Source organism: Cupressus sempervirens, chromosome 6, assembly GCF_028749045.1.
Source record: "Cupressus sempervirens isolate cs-2001-9-10 chromosome 6, ASM2874904v1, whole genome shotgun sequence".
NCBI lineage: Eukaryota > Viridiplantae > Streptophyta > Pinopsida > Cupressales > Cupressaceae > Cupressus > Cupressus sempervirens.
Window position 1 is genome coordinate 576,655,869 of NC_143123.1, and position 27,653 is coordinate 576,683,521.

General features: G+C 34.5%; 1 protein-coding gene across 1 annotated transcript in view; it reads right to left on the reverse strand.

The window, feature by feature from the left end:
- Positions 1-26,317, reverse strand: part of LOC149553568 (uncharacterized) — a 37,874-nt gene extending 11,557 nt beyond the window's left edge. The window contains exons 1-2 of the mRNA XM_089788974.1: positions 26,047-26,317; positions 25,747-25,947 (exon numbers count right to left, since the gene is read on the reverse strand). Coding sequence (XP_089645100.1) covers positions 25,747-25,947; positions 26,047-26,158 — 313 coding nt within the window. The 5' untranslated portion in view covers positions 26,159-26,317. The remainder of the gene's footprint in view (positions 1-25,746; positions 25,948-26,046) is intronic.
- Positions 26,318-27,653: the final 1,336 nt, after the last annotated feature.

Below are 27,653 nucleotides of genomic sequence, written 5' to 3' on the forward strand. Positions count from 1 at the left end.
TCTTATCAAATCTGATCCTTTTGTTTTCCTGAGATGCCTACATACCTATGACTTTAAAAGATGCGCTGCTCTTCATTATTTTTTTCTACTTGTTCTCTGCTCGTTACTATGAATATACTTCATTTCCAAGCTGATTTCAAACAAGAATGAACTTGTAACTGTTTGGCAAAAGATATTGCAGCTAACTGTAAGGTTTCAAACTGACATAAATCTGTCCCTTAAAAAATTAGAAAATACCATGCCCTTTTTCCTTACTGAATAACTTCTTGTAGCATTCTTTGTTTTAAATATAAAAGTTTTCATAAATGAATACATCCCTTTGATATCCTTATTGTACTTTTGATCAGCTCCGATGATCCAACCTCTTTTAAGCATGCCAGGCTCAATAACCCTTGTGGAAGCCTGCGGTTATATCTGTGTACTTGTTAAGAGATTGGATGTGGCACAAGAAACAAACTTGTTTGGAAAAAAATAAGTCAAAATTTTTGGATTTTTGGATGTAAATGCGTATGTGGGGCAGAGGGTGAGTTTGTTGGCCATTGCTTAGATCATTTTGATCTAACTCATCTTTGCATTTGCAGGATTTGGAGCGGGAGCATGGAAAAACAGGACAGCGGAAGTGAGCACATGGAAAACCAGCGACAAGCCAGTCATTCCAAGCAATGGCTGGCACCTATGAACCTTTTTGCTTTTCTATTCTTTGTTTCTGCATTTGTATTTATATGTAAAAATCAGCTTCTGATTTATGTTTCTTTGCTGGTCAGTTTCACGGCTTGTGTGAAACACTATGGACATTTAATAAATAAAATTACATTTTTGTAAAAACTTATAATACTTGTTTTATATTTGCTCTTTTTGGTAATGCTTTTCATCATAAAATGTAATCTATAGACATGGAATACCAAGCGTTTGATAATAAATCATTTCAGCAGTACGACCTTTCTGTTTGAGCTGATAGGTCAAATAGATAACAGGTTGCTTACTACAATGGTCATATTTGAGCTTGATTGGTAAAGTTTTCAAGATTTTGGAGGAGGGTTTGAGCATGTATTTGAAGGTTAATCAGCTGCAAAACCTATTGATAAGTTTGCAGAATTTGTTTGTTGAAGAATTTATCTGTTGCTGGTATTCATCCTTTCAAAGGGTATTAAGGCAAGTACTCCCTGAGTTCATTAATTGGAACGCCTAGGTTTTATGGGTAGTGTTTTTTTAGATGCTAATTCATTATTATATTGTAACAAATCTAAGTATTCAAGCTGGTATAAATCTGGAATTTCCAGCTGTGTATTATCCATGCAATTTCAATTTTGAGTTGAAATTTTTATTATTTCAATATCCTTCATTTGTTGCAATATTTTGTCACATCAAAGTTCAAACATTGCAAATATACCCCATTCAAAACAAACACAAACAAGGCAAAATATATGTATTTACACAAATCCACCTTGATAGGGTTCTTAAAGCAGTATCAAAGCATGCATGTATGTCAACTATTTGAATAAATGTGTTCAATAAAAGTACAAATTGGAAGTTAGAACTTGTTAGGGTTGTTATTTTCATGTTTCTTTTTTAATTTTTTTACTTATATTTTTAACTTTATTCATATCACTGTGAGTTTTAGTTTTTAGGTTTTAAAATTTCCACTTCTTTAAATAACAAATTTTTCATTAAAAATACTGTTCTTATTATTAATTACTAATTATTATATTTTTGGGTTGGTGACAAGTGGCAAAAGGGTCCACACCTTTAAGTAATAAAAATATAATATGTATCAACCATAAAGAGGGATGTTTAAAATAAACAATAATAACTTAACATTCATAACCATCATATGTAATTTAATATAAAGAATAATTTAGGGGTCACTTAAGAAAATCAATAAAACTCAACCCACACAATGGTGATGTATAAATCACCCCCTTTCAATTGCTACTAAATTCTTTTTATTTATTTCTAAAATTAACAACTTACTCAACCAAGCATCTTTGTTCTAGCTTAGAGATGTAAACTTCTTAATTTTTTCACCCAATATGCTGGCAACAACTCTACGCCTCCATTTATGCTTACATGGAAAGGTGGTAAGCTCTTTATGTCAAGGTCAATCATCAACATAGACCTAAGCTTCAACGATTCATTCTTAATGGCCCTACTTAAGTATATCGTCGTGGAAATCAAAGGGCTTTTGTAGCTCACACTACAAAGTTGGAGGAAATTCATTCTCTTCTCTAGTATGAAATCTTTGATCACTCTTAAAATTCAAACTTTTAATTGAGCATAATCAAGTAACTTAGTTTGATTATAAAATAACTTGGTGACAAGAGCTAATAATGTGACTAGTTCAAACACATGGACATACACAGTGACTAGCTCTAGCATACATCATAACATAATTATAAATACACAATGAGTAGCTCAAGCATACACCACATATGCATAATGATTGGCTTCACCATACATCATATATATACAGTGACTAGCTTTAGCATGTCATATATATACAATGACTAGCTCCAACATACATTACACATATACTAAGAAGTGGGGTGAATCGATATACAACAATTTTCACTTGTTTTAACATTAGCAATCACAGAGAAATAATCACAAGTTCTAGCAATAAACACAAGATGCACACATGATTGTACATGGAAACCCTTGTAATGGCAAAATATTGATTCGTTTATGGATCTTCCTACAAGCGTCGTAGGTAGCAACACACATGAGACACCAATACCCTCTACTGAGCTCCTAATGACCCTACCTATGTCTACCCTTGTCGAAATCAAAGGCCTTGTAGTTCACACTACAATGTTAGAGGAAGTTCATTCTTTCATCTAGTGTGAGATCTTTGATCACTCTTAAAACCCAAACTTTTAATTGAGCATAATCTAATAACTAAGTTTGATTATAGTGTAACTTAGTGACTCGACCTAACAAGGTGACTAGTTCAAACACATGCACATACATAGTAACTAGGTCTAGCATACATATTAACATTAATCATAAATACACAATGAGTAGCTCAAGCATACACCACATATACATAATGATTGCTACCGCATATATCACATATACATAGTGACTAGCTTCAACATGTCATCATACACAATAATTGCCTCCAACATATTGTTGATTTCTAGGATCGCTGCAAATGTGCTAACAATTGTCATTCTATTGAATGTGTTCCAAATGCAAATGAAGGATTATAAATAAAAGAGGAGATGAAGAGACATGTCTCTACGGTTAACCATCACTAGTTAACATATTAATATATTAGTAATATAAATAACCATATATATAATGTATTATTATATATGTATAACAATTTATATATATATATATATATATATATATATATATATATATATATATATATATATATATATATATAATTTAACATTGATAAGTACATATAGAAAATGATGATTTACCAATAACAATAATGCATATCAGATCGAATCAATTTGACTGAAGCTACAACTTTAACACATATATCACATATATACTAAGAGGTGGGGTGAATCAATATACAACAATTTTCACTTATTAAACTTTAGCAATCACAAAGAAATAATCAAAAGATCATTCTACCAATAAACACATGTACACATTGTTTTACATGGAAACCCTTGCAGAAGAAATTCAGAGATAATATTTTTTCATATATGGATCTTCTTACAAGCTTCGTAGGTACCAACACACAAGAGACACCAATATCCTCCACTGAGCACTAACTCAACAAGAGATGTTATGGTAAATTGATGTTGTCACACAGAGGAGATGAAAGCTCCTTAATTAGATTTACAAAGACATTGTTTCTATTATGAAACAATTTTGAACTAGAGATGAAAATAGAAATTAAATAATAAACTCAGGAATAACTAAGATGGCCATTAAAGAAATGTAAGTACAATACCAGCAGAAATCAGAAACCATCGCTCAAATATGAAGTATCCAACACGAACATGGAATTTATAACTTGAGGGGATGTTAGCAGCGAATAGGATTAAGAAACATATGGAATCAACATTTAAAGTCAGTAACATATTCTGAGTGGCAGAATCGAACAAGAGTTCATGTAAACAAGGGTATTCAGAACTAAATTTAATAAGATATATCTGGAGGAAAATGAATCACACATTACATTTGATGCTTATAATATTTAGATCCCTGCACATCATTGTCAGAAATAACTGATTGGAAGGTCAAAAGACTTGTCAATCAAACTGCAGGACATGTTCCTTAAAAACACAAGTCATTACAGTGACAACTGATAGTAATTGTCGTACCATGAAGAAATTGCTAATACGAAAAAATAAAAATCATATGATTGTGTTTAGAATATAGATCACAACATGGGATCACAATCTAGTAATCTCCAAATATATGCAGAAATAGCGATTGGAATTGATAGAAGTATGAATGGGTACAATGAGCACATTTAAAAAGAACATCCAATCAATGATAAGAAGACTCACTCCAAAATTGATATTTTTACCAACCATTGATTATCGTCAGTGATTAAATATGTATATCAGAAATCTGTATATCACATATCAATCAGATTTTGACGAAGACATGTTTGAAGAGGGTATAGATTATGCAGTATTGACTAGAGCATGAAGGTAATGTTCAATACAAATATATTAACATAAAAAGTTGACTCTTGTCATCAAACAATGGTAAAAAAAAGGATACAATTCCATTAGAAAGAGAAGCGAAGGATAAACCAAGGAAGGGCCCACATCATCGGCTAAGAAGTCCATGCATAAGTGTAATGAAAGGTGAAAAGACTAGATACTTAGGACATCATATTTTGAGAATCTTAAAGCAGTAGAGCCAAGGAGTAGATTACATCCTTTCCCTTATATTATAAGGATGATCAACCTAGATTAAGGACAACGAGTTATATAGAAACCATCGCATAAAGTGGAGGAGATCCTTAAATGATTCAACTGATAGGATTCAGCGATAACATAAAATATTATGATGTCTCTTAACGGTGTCACATGTCAATCAATAGAACTACAATTAATATTAGGTGACTTCCTCCATATTAGCATAATGTGCTATCATCGAAAGGACCTTTGATTAGAGAATACAAATCAGACAGCAGGTATTTGTTCAGGGTCAGATATTAGTTTGAGTGCAACTTAACGATTAGCCTCTGAGCAATAAAGATTGCAGCTTGAAGATAGTGATCTGATGGCAATAACCAAGGCAGTGATGTGTGACTCAGATTCATGCTCAAATCTAGCCAACTCCTTTTATCATAGTGTTGTAATTATAAGATTATTAAAAGTAGTTCATATACTTCCATACTTCCAAGAGTGTGAATCACATCTCAAATCCACAGGCATCCAACATAGATAAAACCCATCAAAAGCTAATAAATAGCGCAGAATCTGAGTCGACATCATTGGCTCACGAAACGGACCAACCATTAATTCAGCAAAGGAAGCAAATTAGCAACAAATGACAAGGGGATATACAGGTCCGTTGGACACTCAATGATTCAACGTGGACACAATAGACAAACCAATACGCAATAGAAGCGGGTGAAGGAAAAAAAAAAATTGCATCAAGCAGCGAATAAGAAATAGTCATGTGTTGAGTGCAAAATAATATTTATTTCATAATGTAATTAAAAGGAAAGTACCCTGAAAAGTCAAGGAGGAAGAACAAGACCCACGCAATAATAATTACACACGCGGACAAGCAAAGATCAGGGTAAATTGTGTAAGGAATAATGATGCATACATGGTGATTTTCACCAAGAGATCACGTGGCATTCACATATTATGAGTGGGCTATCATAACAAACAAATATTGACGAAGTACCTGTTCAAGAAAGTGTTCCAATTGGAAAGGAATATTAGTGCAACACACACTTTATTAAAGGCCATATGTAAAAAGAGATGGGAGTGGATAAGCATTGTGTATAAGGGCATTCGGTCCCACCCTAGTGAATGAACCGTTCAAAAGAAATTACTTACAAAGAAAAGGTAAGTCGATAATAGATATGGTCCAAATTAATAAGGAAAAGTTTCATACAACAAAAAGGCAGGTTAACCTATCCTTCAAGTCATGTGACATCACATCTGTGGAAAAACATTGTTTCATTAAAAACTAAGGACTATAACTCCATACATAATGCTTTCTCAAGAAAATAAATATTGTAATGAAACTGTCGTCAATAAGATTATGAGATTTGGTATCCACTCCAACACAATAAGTTATCTTCTTCAGTCTCTCCTTTACTATGAGTGGAAAGAATCTACTTGCTCACCAAGTATTGTATACCATTCGGAGTGTTGGTTAAAGTGAAGAATTTTGGCATGGTCATTTCCTAGAAATAGATCATATAGAAATTGAGTTGCTATGAACTACTAAGGAGTAAGTCATATATATGAAGAGGGATCAAGAAGCATAAGAAATTACACTCAAGGAAGGACTTGATAAATCATTACCATAATACTTCAACTAGTTTTTCCTTCCTCCATATACAATAGATGCGCATTATGATTATATGTTAATCTAGAACATTGTAGAATTATGAGTACATATTACAATTTTACATTTGCTTCAAATTTTGTTGCAATAAAGAATGTCTGCTAATATGGTTGTAAACTTGGAAGACACATTATGCCAAAATTAAACAAATTAGAAAACTCAATGATCAGAAAATAAGCAAATAAGCAAACTAATTGAATGTATCATGGGGACATTAGATTTCTCATACAGATAGCTAAGGGCGTCAAGTTGATTGAAACTATGGTGAAAATGATGAATGATGGGAGTGATGATTATACAAGAACTCCTACCGCTATTTAGGCAGCTTTAGAGATGAGTGAAAATTGGATGACTATCTCTTTGGACTTGATAGTGACTAAATACTCCATAAAATGGAATGAGTGGGAATTTTATATTGTGGGGGGGATAATAACAAATGTTTCATTCCCACCTAAACTATCTTTAGAAAGGAGATGTTTCATTCTCAAATGCCTATGGACATCTTTTACATTTATCTACTCATTGTAGTTTCTCTCTTATTTGTAATTCTATACATACTATAAGAATTATTTGCCTTGATCTTTTCCTTTATGTTTGAAAATGTTCTTGCAGGAAAAGAACACTGATACTTTACACAAATATTGTGTAGACTCGATCTTACATCAACAACTCTAAAGAAGTTGTAATCTAGAATTCATTAATCATCTAGCAGCGAATATTCTTGATGATTGAGATTATGAGTATTCTTCCATTAAGAGGGAGTCTGACACTTCTTCAAAGGATATGTAAAATTTCAAAAGATTGATATTCAAAGGGCATCTAAAAATACAAGTGTGTGACTACATGATTTTGATGGGCCTACTGCTATATACATCATGAGAAGTAATGAGTTGTCACCTGAAAGTTGAAAGATTAATATCAAATTCAGAGGGAGTCCAACAGGCATGATTTGGCGAAGAGAACCTAAGGGAGTAACTAGAGGACCTGACTTCTCAGGATCTTTTGTTTAGAGGGAGAATTACATGATGCAATTCCTTGTTAATGAGTTCTCTACGAAAGAAAAGTTTGAAGTGAAATTCCTTGAGAGAGAAGTTTGAGGTGAAAACCCTTGTTCCATCCTCTTGGAGAAGCTATGGTGGATCTATCCTCTGACTTGGTTCATGGTGGATATCATGTAAGTTACTACATGATGTTGTTGTGATTTATGTCATATGTATTACGAAAGTAATCGGTAAATACTTTCTTGATATTAACAGCGATCAAAAGGTCAATTTATACAAAAGAATGAGACAATGTTTCCTTAAGAAATGATCATAAAGAATAGAAACATTCTATTCTAGAGAAAGCAAAAAACGAAAGCAAACTTCAAGCTTAATAGATATTTACAAGAGATAACCATTAACTAATAATAGACGACTTTATCTATTATTGTAATACCCTCCCTTAATGGTTAATCTATCTATCACACCAAGTTGTCCTCTAAATTTGACAAACTTATCAGGACCAAGAGGCTTGGTGAAAATGTCTGCAATCTGATCATGGTAGGAACATACTACAAATGTATAGTCTCATCTTCAACCAGTTGTCGTTTTGGAAGGTCGAATTTGCAAAAAAAATGGTGGGTTTCTTGAAAATAATGGCCGATCTACTTCCCAAAGCACAATGACAAACAGAGATGGTGCTGAAAAAATCATGATTGGTAGATATGGCAGGAGTAGTCATTTTTTTTTTAAAATGCAGAGTCGGGTCTTGGATACAAATCACACTGCATAAAAGCAATGGCACGATTTGCAGATGCGAGCTGTAAAACAAATGTCAAATGACCACGATTTGCAGAGAATTGTGTTTGATAGCAAGGCTGAGCCCCTCCGCCAAGAAACTGCGAGTTTCCAACAAGAAATTTGACACGATTTGCAAGTCACAAATCTCAAAAAAACACCAGAAAACAATCCGCGATTTTGCCAAGAACATCAGATAAAAAAACCTAGTTTTGAAAATCTTAGAGTTTTGAGATTAGGAAGCAAGGATCACAAAATAATTTCGAAAATTGGCTCTGATAATTTCGGAAAAGAAATTATAATTTTCAAAAAAATTAAGGAAAAATGCTCTGATACCATATTACGGAAGTAATTGGTAAATACTTGCTTAATATTAACAAAGACCGAAAGGTCAATTTATACAAAAGAATGAGACGATGTTTCCTTAGGAAACGATCGTAAAGAATAGAAAATTTCTATTCTAAAAAAAGCACAAAACGAAAACAAACTTAAAGCTTAATAGATATTTACAAGAGATAACCATTAACTAATAATAGACGACTTTATCTATTATTGTAATAATATGAAAGGTGACAATCTTTCATTTGGTATATGTGTGAGGTCACTATTGTAAGGTGATGATCTTAACAATAGTTTGACCATGTTATCATGATAGACTTCATTAAGTTGTCCTAGAATGTGCCAATAATCATGTTAACAAAATTTATCATGATCGACTACATTAAAATGTTGTCCCGAAATGAGACGGAAATCATGATACTAATATTGTCATGATGTATTCTTGATCCATTGTGATGATAGACTACATTAACTTGTTGTCCCGAATTGTGTTGGAAGTCATGACAATAAGTAAATCATGATAGTCCTGGATTGAGCTGAAAATCATGAGATCACGATTGACTACCTGATCAACTATGTTTGTGTCTCAAAATGTGTCGAAAATCAAATAGTATATATATTCTTAAAGGATGTAATTGAGTATAGGCATTTTTTATGCAAACTCGAATATGAGATTATAGAGATTAAGAAATTGATCATATCCTCTCTCACTATAAGAGAGTGTTAAAGTAATAGCTTTGGTTGGATCTAATATCAATATACGGAACATACATATACGTATGTATATGTATATACATGCATATGTAAATACAGACACGTACATATATGTATATGTTTGATTTACTTCACATACTGATATCTCATGCTATTTGATACTTTATGATCATGCCCTAATCAGATTATAGACATTAATATATATGTTGCGATAGTTCCTTTCATCGATTCATGACATTATGATAATAAACATATCATGACAGACTACACTAAGTTGATGTCCTAAAGTGTGTCAGAGGTCATGATACTTGTCATGTTGGACTACATTAAGTGGTTGTCCTTGAGATCATGACTATTATCTAATAGACTACATTTAGTTATTGTCTCAAAGTGTCAGAGATCTAGATAACACACATCTTTCCAGGATATAACATATTCTTTTGGTAGGCATCTAGGATTTGATGCCAGTGCACATACCAAAAGAATATAAGTATGATGAATAGCATATGATTGATATTTCTTGTTGAATCATACTACAGATTATATTGAAAGATAACATCTAAGTTGATGATATATGTCAATATCCTTATTTATGTTATTTCGGGAATATCATACTAAGATGATATCTTTTCATATACTTAAGAGCGTATGTGTTCTATAACAATCCTCCTTGGCTAAAAGGGAGTGTTAACGATGTAACTTCAGTCTGATTGAATTGGCCTGAAGATAAATCTTTTGTGGTTATTGGTAAATCATCATTTGGAAAATACTCTTATATCTACTTATATTATAATATATAATATAATATAAATATAGATATAGTTATATTATATAATATATATATATATATATAGATATAGTTATATATACATATATATGTTATTATTAATAAATTATTTAATGATGATTAACCATAGAGACATGTCTCTTCATGAGACATGCCTCTTCCTCTCGTATTTATAAGTCATTTAGATTTGCATTTGGAACATATCAATACAATGGCAATGTTATTACATTTGCAAAAGCAGTTCTTGTTATTCATCATTGGAGTCATAGTCGTGTACTTACTAACCATATCCCTTATGGGGATGGAATCTGGTACTATGCTACGTTTCTTGTTCACCAAAGTGGCCAACCATTGGGGAGTGGTATCTATTGTGGCTTTGGCAGTGCTAGACTTGTCAGGGGTCAAGGTGATCATGAGGGGTGAGTCATCCAAGTCCAGAATGTCATCTTTCAATTGGTCAGAGTCCATCATTGGTGGGCTGGTACATTTGTCTTCCTCCTCTTGTTTCACTTCTTTTTCTAATTCGCACGTCCACTATTTTGTCACTACTCACTTCCTTTTGCTTTTTGGCTTTCGCCTTGGATTTGGTTACTCCTACCATGGGGAAACTATAGTGGATGTTGAGGATGATCTACAAGAGGTAGATCTTTCAAACTTGGATCTGTTGTCACCTATATCACAAGTCCAAATATCATCATCAAAACATAGACTTGAGAAGGGGATTTAGAGATCCATACAAAAATTTTGACATGCAAGTCTTGAATTTTCATTTCTTTCTTCTCTTTAAGCCGCTTCTTAGTACTTTTCACCACGTTAAGTATTCTCATCTGTATATCATTCTTCTTGGTCTCAATCTAGTTCACCTCAGGCAAAGGTTGGTTTTTCACTTCTACAAATTCTAGATTTGTTATACATGAACCATCTTCTTGCACTCCTTCGATGTCCATCTCAAGTCCCAGGGTTTCAATTTGTAATAGTTGCCTCTTCCTTACCTCAACCTCGTCTAGACAGTCCTCCAACAAATCCTCGAGATGAGGTAGGGGTAAGAATTGGTCTTCTAATTTCAAACATTATATGATGAATCCCTTATTATTAAAGCCCTGTCTAGCATTGTAGTACTTGAAGTCAAACCTTCTCGGTCATATCCAATGCTTACTACATCAAAAAAGGTTTTGCAAGTGTAAAGGTCCAACTCCAAGGGGAAAAGACTTTCCCTCTCCTCTTCTAGTAGATACTTCTTAACCACCTAGGCTAACTGACTACATAGTTTAACCAAGACGAAGCAATCCACAACGTACATAGGTAGCTTTATCGATTCACCTTCATAGCCCCCTACCAGGATGTAGATAAAATGAAGATATTGGATGTAATAGTTATCGTAGGTATTGACCAATTGTCTTGCTTCATATGTCATTCTTTTAGCCAACAAATATCTTATCTTAATGAATAGCCTCCCAGTGAATACATCATTTATCTTCTTGTAATCTTCCAGTGCTTTCTCTCCTTGAAAGATAGGGTAATATTCATAGATTTTCATACTCTCAAACCAAGGTTCATGGGGGATACCTACCCATTCTTGGGTACAAGCAAAGCAATAGGTGAGGTACAAGGCATGTAGGTCTACGTCTCCCAAGTGTGCCATCTTCAATTGATCCCACATGGCTTCAACTATCACTTCCCCCCTGTCTAAATATTGTTTTACTCCAAGATGATTTGCACAAAGAAATACATTCATTCAGCAAAGAAGTGGGCTTGAGAAGCTACTTCCACTCTGTACAATAACACTACCAAGTCTCTCACATAAGGTTCCATATGTTCCCTTGAGAGAGATTTTGGCAATCTAGACCCGCCCTTGTAAAACTTGAGCAACCAATTTCTAGCTATAATACTCCAATATTTTATCAGCACATTTGTTGAACCTTGCAATGGAGAGATATGGAGTAAATTATGAGCAGGCCTTCTCAAGTATTTTAAAAACAAATGCAACAGTTTCTCTGTCGACCAATAATAGAATTCCTTCATCATTCTTCTGGATACATTGGTGTCTCACATCATATCTGTTGATACATTCTCTAATAAGCTCTGGGTATATGATGGCAAGAGGAAACACATCAGCCTCACCCAAGACACTTTCTGCAATTCCTTTTCATAAAGGGTTCATCTGCTCTTAAATTCTTCCAAGTCATACTGCATAAGGTTTGTATTTTAGGGCTTTCACAAACTAAATTAGTGGCATTATCAAACAAGTGGAAGGTTGACTTCATAATAACTATGAGTTCACTTCAACCAAGGGAAAAATTTCTCTAAGATACCAAAAAACTATAAATCATGAGCAAAAGAAGGCTTTTGAAACTAACATTTTTAACTAAAAGCATTTGCAACCCTTGCACATGCACAATCACCTTTTACCTTCACCGCTTCGATTCAAATTGGTAACTATAAATGATTGATTGAGATTTGCCACTCTAAAGTTCTCATAGCAAAGGAAATCTCAAGATTAATTGCAATATCCCTTACTCATTTTGAATGACCACAATGTGACATTTTTATGGCATGGGAACTTAATATCTGTCACATCATGGCATAACTTTACCTAAAACTTATTGATTTTGCCCCACCAACTAACCCATTTTCAATTGCTCTAAGGTGTACAAAAAATACCTTGGGAAAGCCAATGCAAAATTTTAACTTGCGTCATCTTTTGCAATATCATGAACCATCATGAACCTGCTTGAACTTTCGAAAAAGTGGTTCTCCAAGGTTCATGTCTCCTTTTCGACCCATTAAACCTCAGAGTCATAGATTTTATGTTAGCATTGTATGCCTAAAATGTGGGCACACTTCTATGAGTCATTATATCCAAGATTGCTCAAAAATGAGGTCTTGAATGGCGGCTCATAGCTCTCTATTCATGGAGTGCAAAGGTTTGTAATGGAGGCCCTCAGTTTGACCTAATTTGTGCCCATGCAAGTACACCATGAAACAAGAGATTCAAAGATCCAAAATATGCATGCAAATAAAAATGCAAACTGATCTATATGATAACAATGCAAGAAAGGAAATGCAATAACAATGCAATACTAATCTATGAAAATGAATATGACTCTAAGCTAAGATGCAAATGCAAGGTGATGCAAGAGCATCCTGGGTTGCCTTGTTATCCTGCTCATTTTTGTTCATTTTGCAGTTTCTTCATGTGCCTCGCGATCCCTCATGTGCCTAGCAGTTCCTTCATGTGCCTAGCAGTCCAATTCCTTCATGTACCTAGCAATCCAGTTCGTTCATGTGCCTAGCAGTCCTTCATGTACTGAGTTACTATAGCAATTCCTTCAAGTGTCAAGTTACCCAGTGTATGCTGAGTGACTCTTCATGTGCCGAGTTATCCAATGTATGCTGAGTGTTTCTTCATGTGTCGAGTTACCCAATGTATGTCGAGTGTCAGTATTTGGACGTGATTTCTACGAGCCGACTTGCGAGATTTATTTCAATCACGACATTTATGTTAAGATCTTTTCTTGAAATGTGTCCAAACCGTTGTTGGGTCGGCCGTCCTCTTATGTAATGTTCTAGAATAATCTGTAAGCCGTTTTGATAAGTATATATAGAGTGTTTAGGGTTAGAGCTAGGCAAGTTTTAAGAAGAAGATTGGAGAGCGGAATTGAAAGTGCAAATTTTCATTTAGATCTTTGAATGTGAATGTATTTGTAATTGGTCGTAACCCAGAAGGCCTTACAGTTGGGCATATATGTTGAATATTTCAAGAATCAATAAAAGTATTTCATTCTTCTTCCTCCTTTGGTTGTTGTTCCTCATGTTTGCTTCTGTTGTGTTAACTCTTGCAAGGTGGTTTCGATAGCTGGGTGAGCCTTTGGCCCTAGTTATTCATCCTTTGGCCCTAGTTATTCATCCTTTGCCTACGTCAGTTGGTATCAGAGCTTGAGGTTCATCCAGTGTAACCCGAGTGCGCGCACCCAGGTCAAAACCTAGGCGCACCTAGTGTGGGTGCGTCACGCACCCAAGCAGCCCCGCCAGCGGCTTTTTCGCCGCCGCACCAGTCGAGCACCCGAGTGGGACGTGGTGCTCAGGTGCGCCTCGGGTGCTCGTGGGGTGCGCCGAGAAGAGGCCCAAAAGAAATTTAGAAAAACAATACTTTTTTCTTCTTTTTTTTGTTTTTGTTTTTTTAGGTATGCTAACCCTAATTGGGTGTGGGTCCCATGTGGTCTACTTGAAAGCTTAATAAGACCAATAGATCTCATTTTCATTTCACCATTTTGGAGCAGCAAGAAGCTAAGTGAGAAAGAGTGTTTGGAAGAGCTTGTAAGAGATTAGTGGGTGGTTTTGCAAAGGATTGCAAGATCAAGAGGAGCAAGAGGAGCAAGAAAGTTTGATTTGGCAAGTGTCTCCTCAAGTTCAAGCCTTCAAGGTAGGGTTTTTTTTATTTTACTTAGTTTTTTTGGTTTTAAAAATCAATTTATAATTTTTAAATTTACTATTTACTATTTACTATTTAGTTTTACTAAATTACTTTCAAGTTTCAAGTTTAATTCTTGAATCTTGTTGATAGTTGAATCTTCTTAGTTCTATGATTTTTTATTTTATAATTTATTATCTATATTAATTTTTAGTTTTTTCATTGTTCTTAAAATAAAAATATGGAATATGGCATATGCTGAAATACGTTTCAGCATGTGCCATATTCCATATTTTTATTTTAAGAACAATGAAAAACCTAAAAATTAATATAGATAATAAATTATAAAATAAAAAATCATAGAACTAAGAACTAAATACGTTTCAGCATATGCCATATTGCCATATTCTTATTTTAAGAACAATGAAAAAAACTAAAAATTAACATAGATAATAAATTATAAAATAAAAAATCATAGAACTAAGAAGATTCAACTATCAACAAGATTCAAGAATGAAACTTAAAACTTGAAAGTAACTTAGTAAAACGTTTCAGCATATGCCATATTGCCATATTTTTATTTAGTATTTACTTTTAGTATTTACTATTTAGCTTCATTTTTTAATACTTTAAATTTTTAAATAGTAAATGCTAAAATTAAATAGTAAAGTTTTAACTTTTAAGTTTTAAATTATTTTTACTTGGGCTGAAATGTATCATGATCATTTTTATAGTTTTATTTTCATTTTGTAAAATGAAGTTTTATAAATGGCTTCTAGATCCAACCAAAGTGCAGAAGACATGGAAATTAATGAGACAAGTGCATCTGATTATGAGCCTGAACCTGAGCCTGAAGGAAGTGATCATGGGGCTGATATAGGTGGTCAATCTGAGCCTGAGGTAGAACCTCCTTATGTCGCACCAAGGGTGCCTTCTACTGATTGCCCTTCAGAGATTTTGAGGAAGTATGCTAGGGGTCCTTATGACCCAAAGTCCCCTCTGAAACAGTTTGCTACAAAAATTACAAGCCCTACACCTTCAGGGGGTGGCACACGCAAATGGAAGTGCAATATATGTGGAGCAGAATGGTTTGGCAGCATTACAAGAGTTAATTCACACCTTTTTTGGAGTGGCTATGGTGTGAACCCATGCATGTTCTTGTCAAATACTGAGAATGTCAAATACAGAATTGAAGTGAATAAACTATGGGGCATTCCTGATGATAGTGACGTTGCGGTGCCTAGATCTTTGTCTACTAGGCAACAGGTACAACATATACAGCAGTTACAGGAGCAGCGAGATACATCTACTCGTATCTTGCATCAGAGAGCAAGGACTATGTCACCTACACCATCATTCTCCTCACCTACACAAAATTCAGCAGGGGACAGCAGTAGGGGGAAACGGAAAGCAACCACAAGTTGTAGTGATAGTAACCCCATTGCTCATTTATTTAACATGCATGCAAGGGACCGGTTAGATGATGTTGTTGGTGATTTCTTCTTTGCCAATGGCATCTCTACACATGTGGCTCGATCTCCCTATTTTGTGAGGATGATGACCATGGCAATGAATGAGGGAGAGCCATCATATGTGCCACCAGGTGACCACAAGCTGAGGACTACAGTGTTGGATAGAGCCTATGACAAGGTTGGGATCTTGATGGAGCAAATGAAAGCATGTTGGATGGAGTCAGGTTGCAGCATTATCATGGATGGGTGGACAAACATTAGTCATCGTCCACTCATCAACATTATGGTTACATGCACGGAGGGCCCATATTTTTTGAAGGTAGTTGATTGTTCAAAGCATCGTAAAGATGCTAATTTTCAATTTCATGTGCTTAGGAAAGCCATTGAGGAGGTTGGACCACAAAATGTGGTCCAAGTTGTGACAAATGCAGCACATGTGTGCAAAGCTACAAGAAGGCTTGTTGAGGCAGCTTATAGGCATATTTGGTGGACTCCATGTTGTGTGCATGCCATGAACAATGCACTCAAAGACATGGGAAAAATAGAGTGGATTAGAAAGGTGGTTAATGATGGGAGAGAGGTGCAGATGTTTATCTGCAATCACCATACCTCACATGCACTTTTCAGGAGCTTCGCAAAGAAGCAATTCCTCAAACCAGCTGAGACCAGGTATGCATCATATTATATTCTCTTAGAGAGAATGATTGAGTTGCAAGAGCCATTGCAACTCATGGTTATGACACAAGAATGGAATCGATGGCCTAAGTCCAGAACAGAGCAAGGGAAGAGGGTAAAGGAGACAATGAAGAGTGATCAGTTTTGAAGTGATGCAAAATACATAGTCTCCACCATTACTCCAGTGTTTCAAGTGATCATATATGGAGATGCAGATTCACCTAGCCTTGGAGAGGTTTATGAGTGCATTGATTTCATGCTTGGGTAGATGAGGGTTGTTGTATGTGAGAGAGACCCCACTCTAGCATTCTATATGGAGCACATTGAGCCTATCATTCACCGCAGGTGGGAGAAGTTGAACACTCCTTTGCACATGGCTGCCTATGCATTGAACCCGAAATGGTACATACCTAGGCCTGGTAGAGTCACACCACTTCGGGATGATGAGGTGAAGAATGGGTTATTCCGATGCATTGCCAAAATGTATGATACTGAGACTACTAGTGAGATTTGCACCGAGTGGTCTGAATTTGCTAGTCTTTCAAGTAATCCTTAAATCTTGATTCAGTGCTCTAAACTCTTTATAATTATTAAATTATAAGTTCTTTTAATAATTAATTGTTACTTTACTTATAAGTTATAACTTTATTTAAGTTATTTATAATTTTAATATTATGTTGTAAAATTTAAAATTTGTAACTTGTAGGATACTCGGATATTGCAAAGGTGGATCTGAAAACCATGGCACAAAAGAATCCCATTTTATGGTGGAAATATCATGGTTCACAAAAGTTACAGATCACCTCACTAGCCATTCGACTGCTTTCTCAGGTTTGTAATACTAATAACTAATTCCAGCCCTTTACAATCTTAACTTGAAGAGTTTTACCTTGCTGATTTTAATTTATGATTCATTGATTCAATAATTATTAATCATCGATTTACCATTTATCATTTGTTACAAATTGTATGAACATTTGTTTGTAACTTGTAAGTTGTAACTTTCAACTTTGTTATCTCAGGTGTCTAGCTCCTTAGCTGCAGAGAGGAATTGGTCCACCTATAGCTTCATTCACTCTGTCAAGAGGAACAGACTTACTCTAAGAGAGCGGAGAAGCTAGTTGTTGTACATGGTCACTTGCGGCTCAAAGATCGCAAGACACGCGAGTACAAGGAGAGCCCTACAACACGATGGGATGTGGAGCCAGACTTAATGTAATATGGTTGGAAGATGTAAGATGGCTGGAAAATGCTACAAAGTGATCATCGACAATGGAAGTTCTACAAATCCGGCATCAGAAGAGTTGATTACCAAGTTGCAATTGCAGAGGCTAAAACATCTCAAACCTTATCATGTTTCATGGATCAAAGATGAGCATAAGATATTGGTAAGTGAGCAATGCCTTGTGAAGTTCAAAATTAGACATTACTTTGATGAAGTTTTGTGTGATATTATGCCCATGGATTGTTGTCATATTTGGTTGGGTAGACCTTGGCAATATGATAGATATGTTGTGCATGATGGAAGATTGAATCAATACACTCTTTAAGTGAATGGGAAGAAACAAACATTGCTGCCTTTGATTGAAAGTCCAGATGAGGTTAATTGTACTACTGTAAAAATTTCTCTGGTTAATAGGAAACAATTTGAAAAGGAAATGAAAAAGGATCAAGTCTATTTTGCCATAGTTCCTAGAGGAACAAGTGTTGGTAGTAATGACCGAGCAGCAGAAGCTAGTAATGACTGGGTGCCAATAGATAGTGATAGTCGAGTACCAGTAGAAATTATAGAATTGTTGAATGAGTATAAAGACATTATTGCTGATAATATTCCTGACGGTTGACCTCCAATAAGAAGTATAAGTCATTGTATGGATCTGGATCCAGAAGCTAGTTTGACAAACAAAGCATCATATAGATTGACACCTGCAGAAAATGAAGAACTTAACAGACAAGTGCATGAGTTGTTGCAAAAATGTTTGATCAGAGAAAGCTTAAGTCCATGTGTTGTACTTGCTGTATTAGCACCTAAAAAGAATGGAGAATGGAGAATGTGTACTGATTCTAGAGCCATTAACAAGATAACAGTGAAATATAAGTTTCCTATGCCAAGGATGGATGACATAATGGATTGTACCAATATTGATTTGAAGAGTGGCTATCATCATATCAGAATTAGAGAAGGTGATGAACAGAAGACTGCTTTCAAGACAAAAGATGGTTCGTATGAATGGTTAATTATGCCTTTTGGTTTGACTAATGCACCTAGTAATTTCATGAGGCTGATGAATGAAGTTCTGAAATGATTTTTGGGTAAGTTTGTGATTGTTTATTTGGATGATATTTTGATATTCAATAAGACTAAAGAAGAACATCTTGAGCATATTAGACAAGTATTGCAAAGGTTGAAAGAGGAAAAGTTGTTGATTAATCTGAAAAAGTGTTCTTTTATGTAAGAGGAGATTGTGTATTTGGGATTTGTGATTTCAGCTGATGGATTGAAGATGGATCCTGAGAAGGTTAAAGCAATTTTGAAATGGCCTACACTTGAGAATGTGGGTGAGGTAAGATCATTTCATGGTTTGGCTAGTTTTTATGAAAAGTTTATACAGAATTTCAATGTTGTTTGTAATGTTATGACTGAGACAATGAGGGGAGTTAAAAAGGAATTCAAGTGGACACACGGAGTTGATAAGAGTTTTGAGACTTTGAAACAAAAAGTTGTTGAATTACCTGTATTAGCTTTACCTGATTTTAACAAAGTATTTCAAGTTGAATGTGATGCAAGTGGTAATGCAATAGGAGTTGTATTAAATCAAGAAGGTAAGCTTGTTGCTTTCTTTAGTGAAAAGTTGAATGGTGTTAAAAGGAAGTAATCTGTATATGATCAAAAAATTTATGCCATTGTTCAAACATTGAATAAGTGGAAACATTATTTGATTCCTAAGGAGTTTGTGTTGTATATTGATCATAAAGCTTTACAATACTTGGAAAGTCAATATAAATTGAATTAGAGACATATGAAGTGGGTTGAGTATTTGCAGAGTTTTACATTTGTCATTAAGCATAAGAGTGGAGTTACTAACAGAGTTGCTGATGCATTGAGTAGTAGACATTCCTTGCTAACACAAATGAAGATTGAAGTTCTTGGTTTTGATGAAATGAAAGAGTTGTATGTTGTTGATCTTGATTTTTCTGAGGCGTGGAGAGAGTGCAGAGCACCAAATCTGACAAATTACATAAGTAAGTATGACGAATATTTCATTCAAGAAGATATATTGTTCAAAGGTATTCAGTTGTGTATTCCCAAAAGTTCTATGAAGTTGAATCTGATTAAGGAAAAGCATAGTGGTGGATTAGCTGGACATTTTGGAATTGATAAGACAATGAGTTTGCTGAAAAAAAAGTATTATTGGCCACAAATGTATAAGGATGTTCAAAAATTTGTAAAGAGTTGTGACGTTTGTCAAGTTGCAAAAAGGGTGAGTCAAAATACTAGTTTATATGCACCTATTACTATTCCTGAGAAACCTTGGACTAACATCAATATGGATTTTGTTCTTGCATTACCTAAGACAATGAAGGGGTATGATTCCATATTGGTTGTAGTGAACAAATTTTCTAAAATGGCTCATTTCATACCATGTAAGAAGACATCAAATTTTGAGCATGTTGCTGAACTTTTCTTTAAAGAGATTGTGAGATTACATAGATTATCAAGAAGTATTATTTCTGATAGAGACAATAAGTTTGTTGGCTACTTTTGGAAGACTTTGTGAAAGAAGATAGGTACTGAATTGAAATTTAGTTCTACATTCCATTCACAAACAGATGGTCAAACAGAGGTTGTGAATAGAAGCTTGGGTAATTTGCTGAGATATTTAGTTGGAAATAAGCCAAGTAATTGGGAGATGGTATTGGCACAAGCTGCATTTGCTTATAATAATTCTATGAATAGGAGTACAAAGAAGACATCTTTTGAGATTGTTACTGAAATGCATCCTAGAGGCATATCAAATTTGAGAGATGTTGCTGGTGAAGAAAAAAAAAGCGTTGCAAGAAAAGAATTTGCTGATTTTATGGAGTCTTTGCATGAGGAAGTGAAGTTGAGGTTGGAACAAAGTAATTAGAAATATAAGGAGAATGTTGATCAGTCTAGAAGACACCATGATTTTCAAGTTGGTGATGAGGTGATGGTTCATCTAAAGAAAGAAAGATTCCCAGTTGGAACATACAGTAAGCTGGAGATGAAGAAATTTGGGCCTTGTAAGATCTTGAAAAAGTTTGACAGTGGTAATGCTTATGAAGTTGAATTACCTAATGACATGGATATATCTCTTATATTCAATATTGCTGATTTGTATAAGTATCATGAGTCAAAGGATGAAGTTGTATCAGATGATTATCCTAAGAAGCAAATTGAAGAAGTTGAACAGATATTGAATCAGAGAGTTGGCAAGAGCACAAGAGGAAAAGATTACTATAAATATTTGGTGAAGTGGAAAAATAGACTTATTGAAGATGCTTCATGGATTTCTCAATTTGAGTTGGATTCAGCCCAGGTTGTGACATCTCAATGATTCAAGAGAATCATTTCTTTCAACCCCAATTGTTTGATGCAGGAGCATCCTGGGTTGCCTTGTTATCCTGTTCATTTCCGTTCATTCTACAGTTCCTTCATGTGCTTAGTAGTTCCTCATGTGCCTAGCAGTCCAGTTCCTTCATGTGCCTAACAATCCAATTTCTTCATGTGCCTAGCAGTCCTTCATGTACCTAGCAGTCCTTCATGCGCCGAGTTACTGTAGCAATTCCTTCATGTGTCGAGTTACCCAGTGTATGCCGAGTGACTCTTCATGTGCCGAGTTATCCAGTGTGTGCCGAGTTATCCAGTGTATGCCGAGTGTTTCTTCATGTGCCAAGTTACCCAATGTATGCCAAGTGTCAATATTTGGACGTGATTTATGCAAGCCGACTTGCGGGATTTATTTCGATCGCAACATTTATGTTAAGATCTTTTCTTGGGAAGTGTCCAGACCGTTGTTGGGTCGGCCTTCCTCTTATGTAATGTTCTAGAATAATCTGTAAGCTGTTTTGGCAAGTATATATAGATTGTTTAGGCTTAAAGTTAAGCAAGTTTTAAGAAGAAGATTGGAGAGCAGAACTAAAAGTGTGAATTTGCAATTGAATCTTTGAATGTGAATGTATTTGTAATTGGTCGTAACCCAGAAGGCCTTACAGCTGGGCATGTATGTTGAATATTTGAAGAATCAATAAAAGTATTTCATTCTTCTTCGTCCTTTGGTTGTTGTTCCTCACGTTTGCTTCTGTTATGTTAACTCTTGTAAGGTGGTTTCGATAGCTGGGTGAGCCTTTGGCCCTAGTTATTCATCCTTTGCCTACATCACAAGGATGGATCATGATGATGGAAGCCATGGACGCATGAGAGAAGAAGACAAGAAAATAGAAGTTCTCTACAAAAAGCTTTAGTATTCAAACTCCTTCAAAAATCGCTCTCCAAACTTGCAGCATAATAATGGATGTCAAAAATGAGGAGAGGGCTCTCCCTTATAAAGAAAAATGTGGAGGTGGGAAGCTTCTCACGACCAAATATGGGATAATAGAGTTTGATCCATGTGAGACAAAATCCCACCAATGAGAAAAGAGGAGAAGAATTAAATGAGGGAAGGAAAAAGGAATTTTTTTAATTTTAATTTATTTTATTTCCTTTTTCACGTGGTATTTATTTAATTAAAAGGGAGCAAGTTCTTTTAATTAAATAGGAAATATTTAATTAAATTAAAAGAGGGGTTTTTCTATTAATTAATTAAATGTGGATGAATTATTTAATTAAAAGAGAGGTTTTTTTTAAATTAAATAGGGACTTATTTTATTTAATAAAAATGGAGATTTTTTTTTAATTAAATAAACCTTAGGATAAAATGATCAACCTTAGGAAATAAATAATCGAATTTGATCAAGGAAATTGATTTAAATTGATTTAATAAAATATTGTAAACCATTGATTCAGAAAATTTGATAAATTGATAAATTGAATAATGGGGGCCCATAGTCTAGGCGACCATTTTAGGGTGCATACAAGCACAGGTTGATATGATTGGTCGATGGGACCAACGCTACGCAAAACTTGAACCTCTTTGAACCACAGTACACCTGCTTGAAAATGGTTCAATATGGTTCACCTCAATTCAAAGTGGTTCATTACTTCAAAGTGGCTCAATAGCTTTTACTAAAAACTTAACAGGTTTGGAGGAGAAACAAATGTTAAATGAGGGATTAACAACCATGAACCCTATGTGTTTTATTGACCACAAAGAACCTAGGTTTCAAACAACGAACCGTGATGAACTCCTATAGACCAACTTGAACTAAACTAAACTCTAAGGAAGACACTTTACCTTAGAAACTTTGGGTCCAAAAACTCCAACAGGTATATAAAAGAAAGAAAAAAGTTGTGGGGATACACAGTATGCCAACAAACTCATGTATGAGAATATTCAAAGAGAATGAATATCACAATTAGGATAAATTTCCTAGTACTAAGGTTAGCAATACTCAAGATCTATTCATAATATAGTAATCTACTAATATGGTCAACCATCACAATCACATTAATTTCAATTATAACATCTCATGCCTCTATAAGGCAATACAAACATTATCAAAACTTCAAAACGCATAGCACAATAGTTATAATTTGTTTTCCCTAAGTTGAAACAATGTGCAAGTTGACTTTAGACGGCTGGCAACACTATATCCATTGGATCAATGTCCAAAGATATACATCAATAACAATATATTCTCTATCTTAAAATATAATTTACCTTCTTGTGAAACCCACTACTGCTAAGATAGTCCAAACATGAAATATTCAATCTTGCCACTTACAACTAATTATGACCTTATTAGTAAGCAATAAGAAATTGAAAGTCATTACATGGTATGATCACTAATAGTTTAGCTCTTAATCTCAACAAAATCATCCCATTAAATAATAATTATCTTCCATTCAGTATGCAATAATATTATTATTTACTATAGCTATAATATCCTTCATTCACATGATAATTCCCTTATCAATGCTCTTATAGTAAGAAACTGATAGACATTGTGTAAAATCAAACCTTTATCCTCAAATCCTACATGGGTATCAAAAGTATCAACTTGCAACATTGAAATATATCTAATATTAATGGTTTGAGTACCACTAAACAAGTTATAATTATTTACATTATCAAGCAACCATAGTCCCAAACTTAGATAAGGTAATCATGTTCCTAGTTCATAATTTATAAAGAAGTTTGTACAGCTAATATTTATAATGTACTTCACTCTAGCTCTTTAATAGTTATCAGGTAAATGATATTCAGAAGAAAATTAGATCCATTCTATCCGGTGGGAGAGGTGTTGTATGGAGAAAGGGTATGGTGGGCTAGGACTTAAAGACTTGAAGTTGCACAACATTGCCCTGAGAAAAAGATAGATTACTAAGGCTCTTGAGGGAGATAAACCCTGGAAATTATTGATAAGAAACAATATCCTACTGGTTGTGCCCCAGCATGCCACGAAATAGAAATATCTGCCACTTATTGACCTCCTCATTAGCAAGTATAGTATTTCCCCTGTAGAATCTGAAACTTCAATTAGCCTATGGAAGGTTTGAGAATTGGTTAAATATAAGGTTATAAATTGACATTTCTTGCAAAAATATTACAAGGCTGTCCAGAGACATAGATCTATTTGGTGGAGTCTTAAGCATAAAGATATGACCCTCACTCTTCTTCTGGAGTGTTCAGCCAATATCTGGAACCAGAAAGGTATAAATGATTCATATCAACTATTAACTAATGGTCTGTTGATTGATTGGTCATCCCTTTGCCAGAAGTATGACCAGCCTCAGTCTAATTGGAAAGCATTCTTTATTATGAGGGAAGACTGCAAGGATTTCCAGATCCCTATCTAGTGCAGTAACGATACTGATCAATATGAGAAGTTCAAATGGAATGATGATACGTTGTTATGCTATACTAAAGCTAAACTTATTTATAAAGCACTTGTTAAAAACAATAATATCTCTAATTATAATTATATGAATAATAAATGGATTGTTAAGTTAGATCAATGATTCTTCTATATGTAATGGAAAAACAATTGCAAAGCAGTGGGAACTTTATGATCTGGAGATAAATAATAGACAAAGCCATTCAATGCCAAACCCTGAGGCATTCAGATTTAAAGACCATACCACGTGTTCAATCTTCAACCACAGAGTTGGGTGCATTTGATTTCTACATTTATATTCAGACTTTTGAAATTTAGTGTTACAGAATGCATTAGCCCACAAGTTTCCACTCGTTAATACTTAATAGTCTAAGTTGATTGTGCTAGGTGTTTACACATTCATATCTATAGAAAACATTTCTCTAGCATTTTAAAGACTCATTCCATATGTTTTTTAACTACACTTTCCATGAATTTATAATTTTATGCATTATTTAATTTACTGAGTTTTTGTCAAGTGGCCCGGGTCCAATATTAATTGAATCTGCCTAATTTTACTAAAGGCAGGAGCTTACATAATGAGTAAAATGTCATCTAAACATGCCTAGCATGCTGGGTACAGCAGACTAGAATAACTTGTGGAGAGAGAGAACAACAGACTAGAATAACTTGTGGAGAGAGACACATGTGTTGAGATTAAAGGACAACTTGAAAAATAAATATTTCACAAACAAAACCAAAGAGATTGCCTCAACAGTGGCATGTACAACAGGGACTAGAAGACGACAAGTTCCTTTGTCTGACAAACAAATTTTAATTTGAAGGGGGGAAAGGGGCACAGAATCATTACCATATCAAGCTTCTCCCTCGAGAAAATTTGACTAGGGAAGAATTTACCAACTTCAGGGCAGCCGTTGCCCAGATTGAAAAGAGTCGGGAGGAATTTACCAAAAAATAAATTCAGGTGCAAGGTGTCAAAGAATCATTCAATTGCGGAGAAACCGGATGTATAGGTTTAGGGTTTACGATTTAGCTTACCAGGTTCATAGCCATATTCTTTGAGTCGATCCTCAATAATATTAACGGCGTTCTCATTCTGTTTGTACAATTCATTACAGTAGCCCAGAAGCTCCCGAAAAGATATAGTATCAATCGTCATCGATTCCAAGGCCTCTACTTCTTTAACCATTGATGTTGCTCGGCTGCTGAGTCCTTCCACAAACGGATTTACTGATGAATCTGAATACATGAAAAGAGTGGTTTGGAGTCCACTGGATATGCCAGATTCTATGGAATGCATGGATTTGACTGTTAATGAGATAGTAGATGAAGTTTTACCTATTGGGATTGGGCGCTGGTTCATGGAACTCTTGAGATTGCCACACATTGTTTGAAGATGCCCGCAGAAACTGCGAAGCTGATTGCAGAATACATACGATGGGTCCTGCATTTTGATGTTGCTGGTTTGATTGTGCTGCAGTGGCTGTTCGATATTTAATCTCGCGCGGATGAATTGGTAAGAAATGAATCCTTTTTGTTTTAGAAATTTTTGAAATGGCTCCGAGGAGGGAAACCGTCATACATAAACTTTCAAGGGATTTGGTGGGACAAAGATTGGTAATACAAATAACCTTCTTTTATTATTATTATGATAAAATAATATTACATACTCTTGATGAGATATGAACTTTTTTAATAATTCTAATAAAATTGGTTGATTATATATATGTGTGTGTGTGTGTGTGTGTGATTTTTCTGGAATGTATTATATTTTATAAATTTTGTATATAGTTTGTGTTAATAAGATTTTATTTATTGTATAAAATTTTAAAAATTTTGTAGCTTCTATTTTTGTAAATCTTTCATATGCTTCAATATATGTGATTATTGTCTTTGAGTCCTCACATTACCTATAAGTTAATTCTATAATGAAAGGTTCATTGATCACTTTTTAGCTTTGATTTATAATGAATTGCCTCTAACTTAACCTTGCCCTTTTCCTCACGAGCCTCTTCCATTAAAGCTTCTAGATCTTTCAATGTCTTATGCATCCCATCTTTCTCATCTACAAATGGAATCACTAATAGAACACTAGACAATAAACTTTTTTTTATAATAACCTACACTCAACCCCTCATTTTACTGTACTATTATTTTGAGCCCATTAGGTCATTTCTAAAACTCAAGTTCTCTTATTCAATATTTTTATAATCCTTATATACTTTTTGCTTGTGATTCAACTAAACTAATGTTGTAAGTGTTGATCTCTAAGCCATGTTGCGTATTAGTGTTAAACACTTACTCATTTTCTAGGCAGAGTTGGTCAGTCATCATTGCAACTAAGCCAACCAATAAGGGTCGAGCAATGTATGATAGACTTTTTCACATTACAATTTGAGTCGAGCAGTTCTTTAGTTGCTGAGTATTTCAGTTTTAACCAACTGACAGTTCATGTTGAGTCACATAGTATGTGTCAAGCATTCAAATGTCAAGGGACAACATGAATATCAATATGGACCGAGCGTCAGGATATTCAAATGCCAAGTAAACCAGTTTTGACATATGCGTTTGTGATGACACAAATACTTATGTAAACCATTTTTGGTCAACTTCTACACTTAATTTACGGATTGTGAAGATAGCTAAGGAGGTAATTACACATCTTGTCAGAGTTCATTGATCCCTATGTGAGGTGATCAACCAATCAGAAAAATGGAAAGACTAAACGACAAAAGGGATGAATCTATATTATTGATCTTAACCTAGAAGGTTTGTTAATTGATTATTTAAAGAGGGACCCAAACCCTGAATCATAAGGATGCGAGCAAAGACAAAGTGATAGCAAAGGAAGGCTATGTTTGTGTCTTAGAAGCAAAGATACCAGACAGTGCAACCTAGCAGTGAAAGAGCAAAACAAAGAATATTTGATAAGGAGATCAAATCAT